Source organism: Podarcis filfolensis, assembly GCF_964270895.1.
Source record: "Podarcis filfolensis genome assembly, chromosome: 11".
Taxonomy (NCBI): domain Eukaryota; kingdom Metazoa; phylum Chordata; class Lepidosauria; order Squamata; family Lacertidae; genus Podarcis; species Podarcis filfolensis.
In genome coordinates, this window is record NC_139613.1 from 18,214,442 (window position 1) to 18,227,592 (window position 13,151).

The window sequence follows — 13,151 nt, forward strand, 5'->3', positions numbered from 1 at the left end:
TTACACAAGTCTGCAAAAACAACCTTGGCTGGATAACGGAAGTGTTCCTCATTGATCATTAATGAGAAATGGTATGAAAGATATCTGAAATCAACTGGCAATGGAGAAGGGAACACATCAGATCAATGCTATGGCAAGTTCTACTTAGGGGTTTTGTAATATGAGTTCTACTAATTGAATTGGTGATGCCAATATTTCCCATGTAATACCTCTTTCAGAAGCTACAGAACTTATATGCATCTGAATTAATTTTCTGAGAACGGCCTAACCAGTCACTGATAATTTGTTTGCAGCTAATTGTTAAAATAAACAGCAGTTGAAGCATAGCTCCTAGACATGTTTGCTTATTAAGATGAGGGGATGCGGGCGGCACTGTGGTCTAAACCACTGAGTCTCTTGGGCTTGCCGATCAGAAGGTTGGCAGTTCAAATCCACACAACGGGGTGAGCTCTTGTTGCTCTGTCCCAGCTCCTGCCTACCTAGCAATTTGAGAGCATGCCAGGGCAAGTAGATAAATAGGTACCGCTGTGGTGGGAAGGTAAACGGTGTTTCTGTGCGCTCTGGTTTCCATCAGGGTGTTCCATTGCACCAGAAGCAGTTTAGTCATGCTGGCCACACGACCCAGAAAGCTGTCTGGACAAACGCCGGCTCCCTCGGCCTGAAAGCAAGATGAGTGCCGCAACCCCATAGTCGCCTTTGAATGGACTTAACTGTCCCGGGGACCTTTACCTTTACCTTTTATCTATTAAGACGACTGTTGACGTCAATGGGCTTTACATCTGAGCAGAGCTGCAAAGTATCAGGCTGTGTGAGTGCCTTCACAGGCACCAGTTACAACTTGTTTGCCACTGAAGTGGGTTGCAATTCAGCATTGCTAGTTCCAACTACATGCTTTAAATCTCTTGGCATGAATGCTCAGCTCCAAATCCTTCATTCCGATGTTTCCGAGCACAATTCAAAGTGTTGGTGCTGACCTTTAAAGCCCTAAACGGCCTCGGTCCAGTATACGTGAAGAAGTATCTCCACCCCCATCATTCAGCCCGGACACTGAGGTCCAGCACCAAGGGCCTTCTGGCGGTTTCCTCACTGCGAAAAGCCAAGTTACAGGGAACCAGGCAGAGGGCCTTCTAGGTGGTGGCACCCGCCCTGTGGAACGCCCTCCCACCAGATGTCAAAGAGAACAACTACCAGACTTTTAGAAGACATCTGAAGGCAGCCCTGTTTAGGGAAGCTTTTAATGTTTGCTGGATTACTGTATTTTAATATTTTGTTGGAAGCCGCCCAGAGTGGCTGGGGAATCCCAGCCAGATGGCTGGGGTATAAACAATAAATTATTATTATTATTATTATTATTATTATTATTATTATTATTAATTAAGGTTTGCACTCAAATAAAATAGCAAAAGGGTCAAATAGATAGGGATGGGCAAATCTGTTTATTTTTTCTAATATTAAATTCAGTTTTCCACATTTCCATATGAGTTTGCAATTATTATTATTATTATTATTATTATTATTATTATTATTATTATCCCATGGAAGTTCACCAGCATTTTAGTACAGATTTATCCTAATGCTCACCTTTTTGTATGTAATTTTGTCCTAATGTATGCATTTTTGCAAAGCAATTTTCCCTAATAGAATACATTTTTTAATGTTCATTTCACTAGTGCATGCATTTATATGCACTCTTTACTGTAGTATATAGATTTTTTTCACACATTAGTCTCCTGGAGAATTACACTGCAAGATTTAGAGAAGTGCAAATTTTGAAGGGAGGCTGTCTGTTTGCTTGCTGTTTCAGGAAGTGCAAATTAAATAGGTTCACCTGTAAATTTATCCCCCATCTCTACAAACTGAGTATCTTTAACAATGCTAAAGGATAATGTATTTGTTTTCATTAAAGTTTTTTAAAAAATAAATTGCTAGTTTAAGCCTTACTTTGAACTTCTTCCTGATGTCCTGCTCTTTTTTCTCTTTCTCCTTTTGTTCTTTCTCTGATTTCTTCCTTTCTTCCTTCTCCTTTTTCCTTTCATCATCTCTAGATGTAGGTCTGTGAAATAAAAAGTGATTAATATTTAACTCAACAAACAGCAGATAACAAACATCTGGGCCTCTTTCACTTCTCTTGAAAGATGACCATATCAGGAGCCATGTGCTCAATGGTTGCTGTTGGGTTGGATCTAAGCTTAGCTGTCCACAAATGGAAGAGCTCATTCCATGTGTAGAAGGCCTTTGACCCAAACTTTAGAGCCTGCTGGGATCATAGAATGGTAGAGTTGGAAGGGACCATGCGGGTCACCTAGTCCACCAGCCACCCGCAATGCAGGAATCTTTTGCCCAGCATAGGAAGATAAATTTTTGCTGGTGCCCTCCTACACCGTTCCAGAGTGCCCACAAACCCTTAGGAGAAGAGTTTTAGAAGCTACAAGGGAGATAAAGTCAAAGCCACTTTTCTTCTTCCCTTTTCTGCTGCTGCTGGAAGCGAAGTCTGGATCCAAGCCAATACCTTCTCAATCTAGCCCAGATGTTGCAGAATAGCAACTTCTATCATCCCTGTTTGATGATATTGGCTGATGGGAACTGTGGTCAAAACATCTGATGGACAACATGTTGGCTAGCTCTGCCCTGGCCTAGAAGATGATAAAGCTGCAAATTCAGGTTTTGGATCTTTTGTCCATGGTTATGCAATGGTGTTATCTGCTATTTACTCTCAGGTCCTCTTACTCTGTTTATGTTTTGTCTCTCTGTCACTTCAGTTATGGGATCCCGATAATCAGAGAACCGCCATATCTGGAGAGCTGCATATTTCTTACCTCATTTCGTTTATATCTTCATATGTCTCCCCTTCACTGTTGAGACTCTACAAAGAAAAAAGCGACAAGAAATGAATGAGAAAGGGGAAATTATAACATAGTTCAAGTGCCACAATTTCTTTTTAAGACTAGTACTAGGACAGCAAATTGTATGTGGCATTTCGTTATTTCAAATCCAATTTGTTGTATGAAATAAGGTCTTCTTTAGAGCTTGACCATTTAGCTATTTAAGAATATCAAATATTGCCCAGACTGTAGCCATTTCCAGGTGTTCATTCTGGGTATAATGAACACATGAATGTCACTGAGTTGCATCTACTGCCACAACAACTTCTCACTCACCCTGAGCCATTCATTGTAGTCCTTTACAATCTCCTTTCAGCTAAGCCCTTCCAGAGACTACAAACAGAGCAAGGCCGTCAGGCACTCTTTGTAGACTGGGGTAGGGGTTAGGGAGAACCTGTGGCCCTCCAAATGTTGCTGGACTACAAGTCCCATCATCTCCGGCCACTGGCAATGCTGGCTGTGGCTGATGGGAGTTGCTGTCCAGTAACATCTGGAGAACTACAGGTTCCTCAACCCTGTGGAAGACCACAACACATGTTCTGCGGCCCTTGCTTGGCTTATGGGTCACAAGTTGTGTACCCAAATTAAGATGTGTTGATCCAGTGACAAATGAATGTTCCCACTGCTTATTACTATTAATGATCACTTCTTTGATTTATAACCCACTGTGGCGTTTGCCCTCCTAGGTGGGTCATAAGCAAAGGGTTAAATGAGTGTGAAGTGATTGGCCAGTGGGAACCCAAGGGGAGGAGTTAGAGTTAGAGTTGGTGTTATTTGGAAGTTAGTTGGGAGTTGGAGAAGGAAGAGGGAGGATAAGTCTGTGGGTTGGTCTAGTTTTGATGTGAGAGTGAGTGAAACTGTTAGGAGGAGTCAGATAGACAGATGGGATAATCAGTTAGAAGTTATTAGGAAGGTATAGGTCAGTAAAGAAACTAAGAGTAAGAAACTGACAAGAAAAATTATCTGGAACCATAACCTTGTTAATGCTTATAAAATAAACTTGCTTATTTGATTTAATGTTAACAACTGTCTGGACTCCGTGTGTACCCGAGAGAAACGGGTTGGTGGCAGTGGGAAAGCAACCACAGTGGTGGAACAGGGATCAATAGACCATCAAACGTCCAGGGACCCTGTGTGATCGCCACACCCACCTTCGACATTAAGGTCCCAGGGCATGAAACATCCAAATCAAAATAATAATTAAATAATGCAAAACATTAAAATATTAAAACCCAGTGCAGATATCCAAATGAAACAATCTCTCTCCCTTTCCCTCCTTTCCACAGACACACCGGTAACAGAACCTCCCACAGCACTCCTCTGCATTCATGAAAGTGGGTGTTAATGAAAGAGACTTGTGCAGCATGTATATATGTTGTGAATGGTGATACTGACCTCATCTGCATCCCCATTTCCTGAAGAATCAAAAGGCAAACATTGATTGTTAATTTTCTGTTGCAGGGAAGATTTTGTATATAATATAATCATATCCATATATAATAAGAGGGTAGAAAATCTATAGATTGCCCTCTAAACAAAACATGTTGGGCAAAGGATAGCGTTGCCTAGGACAAAGTTGGGTATTTTGACTTGTGAGAATTTTTGTCTAATTCAAATACAGATTATGCCATATATTTATAGTGCTCAGTATCTTTCCACATAAAACTAAATATATAGCATAATCTATATTTGATCAAAACTGAAATGAAATTGTAGGAGATAAATATACTTCGTGCCAGCTGCTTATCTGCTATAGCACAGGCTTCCTCAACCTTGGCCCTCCAGATGTTTTGAGACTACAATTCCCATCATCCCTGATCACTGGTCCTGCTAGCTAGGGATCATGGGAGTTGTAGGCCAAAAACATCTGGAGGGCCGAGGTTGAGGAAGCCCGTGCTATAGTATGCACCTCAAGCACCACAACTTGATTTTAATTCCCCTCTTCTGACTACATACTGAAAACCAACTATATATTATGTTATGTATTACATAAATACATGGCATAAGGTTTATATATACATGCTATATCATTATAAATTATACTCCGTATAAATACTATTTGTTTAACTTTCTCATTATCTGTATTTTATCAATACATTTATATCACTTTGACTGCTATTATTATTATTATACTTTGACAATTATGGCTTCTTGCAAGGAATTCTGGGTATTGTAGTTGGGCAAGGTGTATGAATATTCAGGATTTTCTGTTGGGAGATCCCCAGCTCTTCCTCACAGAAATACAGTGTTATTAGGGTTACCTGGGAGGAGGGAGTAATGATATAGGTTTATAGGACATTCCGATTCATAAGGCTGTATTGCAACTGCCATCACCGTCATCTTATATAGCAGCAGTGGGAAAATCAGGCCCACCTTGTGGCATTTGGGCATTTGGGCCACAAGGTTGTTCAGGCCAGTTACGCCCACCTTCACTGTACCTCATGTCACACACGACTGCCAATCAGTGGTGCCAGCAAAGCCCTGTGCCAATGTCTGTGTACTGGAGTTTGCCAGCGCCAACAACCAGCTGTTTATTGGCCCTTTGTGGGCTGTGGCTTTCTTCACATGGTTTAATTTCATGCCATGCAGGCAAAATTGGGTCACCTTACATCACCAGGGAATTGACAGGTGGGTGGGGGATGGGGGAGATAAGTTATCCTTACATAGCCAAAATGGCACCACCCACGCACAAACAGGAGGTATTGGCCGAGAACCCCTAGGTTCTCAGAAGTACTAGGGAAAAAGCCTCTCCCAAAAACCAGTCTGATAAGGACTGAGCAGGGATGGAGGGCATGAAATACAGAATGGGCCGCCTGTAAGGGAGAGGCGGTAATGGAAAACAGTGGAAGGGGAATGGAGTATAGTGGAAATGGGGGTGGCTGGCACCTGAACAGGAGCACTCCACATTCTAACGCTTTCTCGCAGTTCCCACTTACAAATTTTCTAATGCCCGTCTTAACAAAAATGGATTAGCCTTACCTCCAAACTCAACATCATCATAGCTTTCTTCATTGTCCCTATGAAAAGAAAAAGGTGAACAGGTTCAAAGAGAAAAAAGATGCAACTGCAATTCCCGTAACACTCTTTTGACTGAAAGCCAAGCCATCAGAGAAGGTTTATGAAGCCTATGGGCCGGATTCAGCTGGTTCAGTTGACAGAAGCTGGGACAAAAACACCCTCTAATGAAATTAGGTTTTCCCATTCCTCCATGCAATGAATTCTGCTCCATATTGATCCAGAGCAGACCCCAACGTATAGTTAGCAGAGTAAAAACATAAAACACGATGCAGGATTCCCAATAATAACTCAGAGGCAATTAACTTCATTCAGCAGATTGTTTTTTTTTGTTTTACTGCTGAAGGCAAATGAGCTTTACAGTCACAATCCAACATCTTTAGGATTGGTACAGTCCACAAGAAATCCAGCTGCAGCAGACTTAACTTAAACTTACAATAAGACTAAAACTTTAGCACTTAAGCATACTATGTACAGTGGTATCTTGGTACTCGAACAGCTTGGCTCCCAAACAAATTGGCTCCTGAACGTCGCAAACCCAGAAGTAAGTGTTCCGGTTTGCAAACATTTTCCAAAAGCCAAATGTCCAATGCGGAAGCTCCTGCACCCAATCGGAAGCCACACCTTGGTTTTCAAACAGTTTCAGGAGTTGAACCAGCTCCTGGAACAGATTAAGATGCCACTGTACTGCCCAGCACACCAGCAGGAGAAACAGAAAGTGAAACCCAGGCTTTTTCTGGCCTATTACTGTATTATAGTCAGCGTGACCTTGAGTGAAAGAGATAACAGAACCAGTTTGAACCAGCTGTTCAGTTTCTCTGCTTGTTTCTAGGCAAAATAGAAGCTTGCTTGTTAGCTAGAAACTTCTAGCTTGTACCAGCTTGTATCGCATAGAGAAGCTTCCAGAACCTGCTTGAATTAATTAGAATAGGAAAGATCTCTGCACTTTAAACCAATACTTTCTATACCCAAAAATGCAAACCTGACATCCCCACAGATGTAGCCCCCACTGATCCCAAGGAGTCCTAAGTAAAGGAATACAGGCCTGCAGTCTTATTAAGTTTGAATCTGACACCTTTCCCTGGCAGGTTTTATTTTCTTTTTTTTTCTAACGGGTGTAGCAACAGCAAGAAATCTGGAGATGAAAGCAGAGATTGGGAAGGATTGCCACACCTACAGCTGGATGCACCAAAGAGTGGTCTTGATCACATCTGGGGAGCCCTCAATGAAGACAACAGTCTCTTTCAGACATATACCATGTAATATATAATATATAATATATTTTATTATTTCTACCCCACCCATCTGGCTGGGTTTCCTCAGCCACTCTGGGTGGCTTTCAACAGAACATTAAAAACAGAATAAAACTTCAAACATTAAAAACTTCCCTAAACAGGGCTCCCTACAGATGTTTTCTAAAAGTTAGATACAGTGGTACCTCCGTTAACGAACTTAATTCGTTCCGGAAGTCCGTTCTTACACTGAAAGCGTTCTTAAACCAAGGTGCGCTTTCCCCATTGAGTCTTGCCCTTCCACCAGTCGGCTTCCATTCCTCTTCTGGAGCAAAGTTCACTATCCAGAACACCTACTTCCGGTTTTGCAGAGTGCGTTGCCCGAATCTTTCGTTAACAGGACTGTTCTTAGACTGAGGTACCACTGTAGTTGTTTATTTCCTTGACATCTGATGGGAGGGCATTCCACAGAGCGGGCACCACTACCGAGAAGGCCCTCTGCTTGGTTCCCTGTAACCTCGCAGTGAGGGAACTGCCAGAAGACCCTTGGCACTGGGCCTCATACACTGAATCCATTGAGGCCGTTCAGCAACATGCAATCCTGCTCCTCCATACATTCAGATAGCATCATATAGTAAGGCATATGTGAGTGAGTGCATGTGTGTAAGCACATAATAAGAGCTTGGTGGATCAAGCCAAAGGTCCACCAAGTCCAGCATCTTGCTCCACGGTGGCCAACCAGATGCCAGTGGGAAGCCTGCAAGTGCAATAGCATTCTCTTCAGTTGTGCTCCCCAGCAATTAGTATTCAGTGTCAAAATGTGTGAGAGTCCTTGGCTGTGAGTCCAGGAAGATTTGCTCCCTGCCTTGCAGACCTGGCATGGGATGGCGTGGCCCGGACTGACTCCAGCTACAAAAGCTGAAATCGCTGAAAAGATTCTTGGGCTGCGTTACCATTTATAGAGGTTTTTTTTGGGGGGGGAGGGGGTTGTTGCTGTTATTTATTTTATTTTTTGTATCTTTATTTAAGATCTTATCATAGTTTATGCAGAAAGTGTTCCGTTTGGTTGTGTATTTCTTAATGTTTTATTTATGGTTTATGACTACTTTTGTTATGTTTGCATAACAAAAGATGTTTGCAATTATGTATTTTTCCGTGTTGTCGCCTTGAGCATGGTTTGAACTGTGGAAAGACAGCATGCAAATAAAATTATGTATGTGTGTGCAGCTTTTCATGCGTTTTCAGAAATGTTCTGCAATGTCATCACAGCCCTTCCTTTTTCTAATTTGCTATTCCAAAGGAAAAATCACCTGATCAGCAGCTATATATCACAGGACTTGCTTGCCACAAAGTATGCATATCTGCATTCTCAAGTAGCTACCATTTCAGATCTTCCATGCGTGAAGCAGGCCTGAGGATTATCAATAGAAAGCCAGGCACTAGATTGTGTCTCTCTCAGTCTCTCTCCCTTCAAATGCCTTCTCAAAACTCATATTTCCTGGCCGGATGTTCTGCTGCAACTGGAGAAAACTTTGGCCTCATAGACTTATCTTTGACCCTTACAGTGGTACCTCGGGTTACATACGCTTCAGGTTACATGCACTTCAGGTTACAGACTCCGCTAACCCAGAAATAGTGCTTCAGGTTAAGAACTTTGCTTCAGGATGAGAACAGAAATCGGGCTCCAGTGGCGCGGCAGCTAAAGTGGTGCTTCAGGTTAAGAACAGTTTCAGGTTAAGTATGGACCTCTGGAACGAATTAAGTACTTAACCCGAGGTACCACTGTACTTAGAATACTGACTGAAAACATCTCACCATAGGGCCAAACTAGACAAAAATGGTGCCACTTTTATTTGATCATGTGTTTCTTCTAGAATCACATATTCACATATAAAGGAGAGGGGGTTGGGGTTCTTATTTTAACCAAAGGGAGACCTGCAATAAAATGTTGCAGTGTGAAGTGCTCTGGGCTGTTTTTTAAAGGTTTTTGCCTCCTAGTGTTCCCCCTCCCTAACCCCTTTCCCTTCTGCAAACCTTGGCATTATGCTGATCATGCTGATCTTTCCCTTTTGTTTTCCAGTAGCCATGTTTTGGCTACAAAGCCATCATTACTCTGCACCTGACTCCATTGTTAGTATATTAACATGAAAAGTGATGTGAATGAGAGGGCAGAACACTTTCTCCTTCCTCTGTGCACTGTCCTCACTTGCCCAGTGAATTTATTTTTCTCCTGGCCTTGCTCACTGCCAGTAAGTTCAGGTGACAAACTATGGGGAGATAAGGCAGAGAAATATTTAGCTTTCCACTTTCATGTGGGGGGAAAAAGATACCACCCCTATCTTTGGCATGAATAGGGGGGCTGCTTAAGCATCGCTATAGAAGAGGGGAAAGAGGGTGGTCATTTGCATAAAAATCACTTATGCCCATTTTTTTTAAATATACCGTATTTTTCGCTCTATAACACGCACCAGACCACAAGACGCACCTAGTTTTTGGAGGAGGAAAACAAGAAAAAAAATATTCTGAATCTCAGAAGCCAGAACAACAAGAGGGATCGCTGCACAGTGAAAGCAGCAATCCCTCTTGCTGTTCTGGCTTCTGGGATAGCTGCGCAGCCTGCTTTCGCTCCATAAGATGCACACACATTTCCCCTTACTTTTTAGGAGGGAAAAAGTGAGTCTTATAGAGCAAAAAATACGGTAGTCACAAATACATTAGCTGGCTGAGGATGATGGGAGTTGTAGTCCAAGAACATCTGGGGTCCAGAGGTGGATGATTAAAGAAATGTGGTGGCTACTGGCGCATTATGTCTAGTTTGGCTTTTGCATGGCCTCTAGGGTTCAAGGATATGCCGTTTACCTTCCCGCCGCAGCGGTACCTATTTATCTACTTGCACTGGTGTGCTTTCGAACTGCTAGGTTGGCAGGAGCTGGGACAGAGCAATGGGAGCTCACCCCGTCGCGGGGATTCGAACCGCCGACCTTCCGATCGGCAAGCCCAAGAGCGCCATCCATGTCCCTTGACTGTGTCAAGCATAGCATCCTCATCACAAAGCAGCGAAAGAAAACAAGGGGCATGATGAGTGCCAAAGACAAGGTACTTCAGGATGACTGTACGGGGAAGACACTTTGATAGATGTGAGATCAGAAGCTCCCTGTGAAATGAGAGCGGAATGTAACCTCCTCCCTGCCCCCCCCCCCAGATTTCACATTCATTTACACAGAGACATACCTGGGCTTGATGTTTCTTGGGGGAAGTACTGGAGCTTGTGCTGATGGATGGGAAGCTGACGGAGGAGGCGGTGGAGGCAGCTGGGTGGTGGTATGCAGGGTCGAAACAGGCAGTGGAAGTACAGGGGGTAAACCTGGCGCATGGGGTTTGCTGGAGCCTGCAAGGGAAGAAAAAGTTATACAGTGGTACCTCAGGTTACAGACGCTTCAGGTTACACTAACCCAGAAATAGTACCTCAGGTTAAGAACTTTGCTTCAGGATGAGAACAGAAATCATGCTCCAGTGGCACGGCAGCAGTGGGAGGCTTCAGGTTAAGAATTGACCTCCAGAAGGAATTAAGTACTTAACCCGAGGTACCACTGTACAGTGGTACCTCGGGTTACAGATGCTTCAGGTTACAGACGCTTCAGGTTACAGACTCCACTAACCCAGAAATAGTACCTCAGGTTAAGAACTTTGCTTCAGGATGAGAACAGAAATCATCCTCTGGCGGCGCAGCGACAGCGGGAGGCCCCATTAGCTAAAGTGGTACCTCAGGTTAAGAACAGTTTCAGGTTAAGAATGGACCTCCAGAACGAATTAAGTTCTTAACCCGAGGTACCATTGTAATATTTAAGGGGGAAATCACAGGGAGCTCCATTTTTATACACAGGAGGAACCTAGCATTGCAATTTGCATGAAGGATAGATAGGGAAGGTTGAATCTATCCATTTCAGTTTCTCTCGCTTTCTCTTTTTCATCCAGTCGTCTTCTCATTCCCACAGCAATTTGCAGTTTGATTTTAAAGCAACAGCAGCTTACCATGGGAACTTTAGTAGGCACATGTTTGCACGTCGGTGTTTCTTAAAAAATAAAAAAAGTTCCCAAATTGCTTAATTGTAACAACATCCACTTCCTACTGCATCTGCAGAAGTTTCCTTTTTCTTGCATGCTACTTAAAACACAGACACTTGTATTTTGTTGCCATCTTGCTAGATGTAGGTCTTTCAATGCTGGTAACTGGCATCTGTTGCGCCTCTTATATATAAGTGTGAGCGTGTGCCATAGAAAGAGCAATGATTTGGATCTCCCTGCATTTTTATTTTTTACTTTAATGCAGTTGTAGGGGACTTTGAATAGAGCAAAGCGTGTTCTCCCTCATGGAGAGCACGTGTTGCGGTGGGGGCTGACAAGACACCTCACTGTTGCTGGGTAAAAGAGTTTGGCCATCTTTAAGCAGGGGCGGGCTGTTACTGGGGAGATTGATATGTTGCCATTTATTGATTGACAGCCCTGTTTGTTAAATATACTGCACGCAGTGACGAGCTTCCTCTTTCGCTGCGTGCTTCGGATCACCCGCCCTCCCTCCCTAATGTTAGGCTGTTTGCTTGACCTTGCTATGCCTGTCATGGGGTTGTCTGCTTTGGGGCAGGGGCCTGGTAGGAATTTTGTCCATTTGGCTGGTTGGCTGGTGCCATTTGGTTTTCGCCTACTGCGTAGCAAATCGTCACAACTCGTAAGGTTGCGGTTAGGCATTGGTTTGGGAATTGGTTGGTGGAGGGGTATGGATTTGGCTGTGCCTGCCCCTCCAAAATGCTGCTGCTGCAAGGGTTTTCCATTAAAGGAACCCAGGGGCTCGCCATGCTTTTGTCCGAACCCCCTGGCAAGGGGCCAGGGCCACGCAAGAGCACCTGGGAGCATTCTGGGGAGAGGTGAGGCATGGTTCCCAGTCCCGTCTCTCTCCCCAGGTGACTTACCCTTTCTGACTTCGCGGGGGGTGCGAATGTCAGAGCTGTTACCGTGCGGGGTCAGTTAGTTGCTACCAATGCCTAAGCAACCACTCACATTGCTGTATTTTTAATAAAGTTGTGGCCAAAATTATGCCAAAAACCTTAAACAAAAATCAAGTGTCATTGTGTTCTTATTTGGGGTGTCTTGGGGACCTCAACATGCAATGACGTTCAACCCTTCCCTGTTCTTTTTCAGCTTGATCCCATAAGCTGTTGTCAGACCTGGCGTCTGGGATGGAGCACGGCAAAGACTATATACAATATCAATGTAAAATGAAAAGCAATCAAATCGTACATCAAGGAGGAAATGCCAAGGGACAGAGATAAGCTTTCCTTAAAACTGGACAAAAAGGAGACAGCTGAGTATTTAAAGTGCCAAAGATCCATACATAAGGGGTTTAGTAAGTGAGATTAGTATTTAATGTGTGGTAAGACTAAGGTGGAGAGCTGAGAGAAAGCAATAGAGATACATAAGAGACAGGGGCAAGACAAACAGTAAAGTTAAAACAACTTCAAACTTAATACATGACAACAGAAGAAGCAAGGGAAGAGCAGTCGTCTCACACAATTAAAACACAAAATCCACCCACTTCCCTCATCTTTTATTTAAATATATTTACCTGCAAAATTAATGTGCATACAAAGTTAACTCCAATCAATTAATAACCATATTTTTTAAAACAAATTCTTACAAATAGTTAATGAAAATTATTTAAATACAGGAAGACTTAGTTCTAGCAATTTTTTTTAAAAAAAGAAAAATAGCAACCCAGCAACATATATACGCTACACATGTAGAAATACACTTATAAATAGATATTTAAATTATTCATAATTGCATGTATATGTTGCTTTTTTTTCTTAACTCAAAAGTGACTTATACAGCACATGCATTAAAACCAGCAGAAAACTGTTATAATGGTGAAAACAAAAGTATGGCTATGCATCTTTCATGGTGATGGATGTTTAAAAATAATTATAGTGCCCATTCCCCCCCCCCTTCCTGGGGCGAATAGCATCCA

At 42.8% G+C, this 13,151-nt stretch overlaps 1 protein-coding gene across 3 annotated transcripts in view; it reads right to left on the reverse strand.

Annotated features, from left to right (window-relative positions):
* The window catches only part of FYB1 (FYN binding protein 1), a 50,923-nt gene that overhangs the window by 24,290 nt on the left and 13,482 nt on the right, over nucleotides 1-13,151 (reverse strand). For all 3 annotated transcript variants that reach the window (XM_083576093.1, XM_083576092.1, XM_083576091.1), the window contains exons 3-7: nucleotides 10,361-10,517; nucleotides 5,862-5,899; nucleotides 4,278-4,297; nucleotides 2,817-2,863; nucleotides 1,942-2,053 (exon numbers count right to left, since the gene is read on the reverse strand). In XM_083576093.1, coding sequence (XP_083432219.1) covers nucleotides 1,942-2,053; nucleotides 2,817-2,863; nucleotides 4,278-4,297; nucleotides 5,862-5,899; nucleotides 10,361-10,517 — 374 coding nt within the window. The remainder of the gene's footprint in view (nucleotides 1-1,941; nucleotides 2,054-2,816; nucleotides 2,864-4,277; nucleotides 4,298-5,861; nucleotides 5,900-10,360; nucleotides 10,518-13,151) is intronic.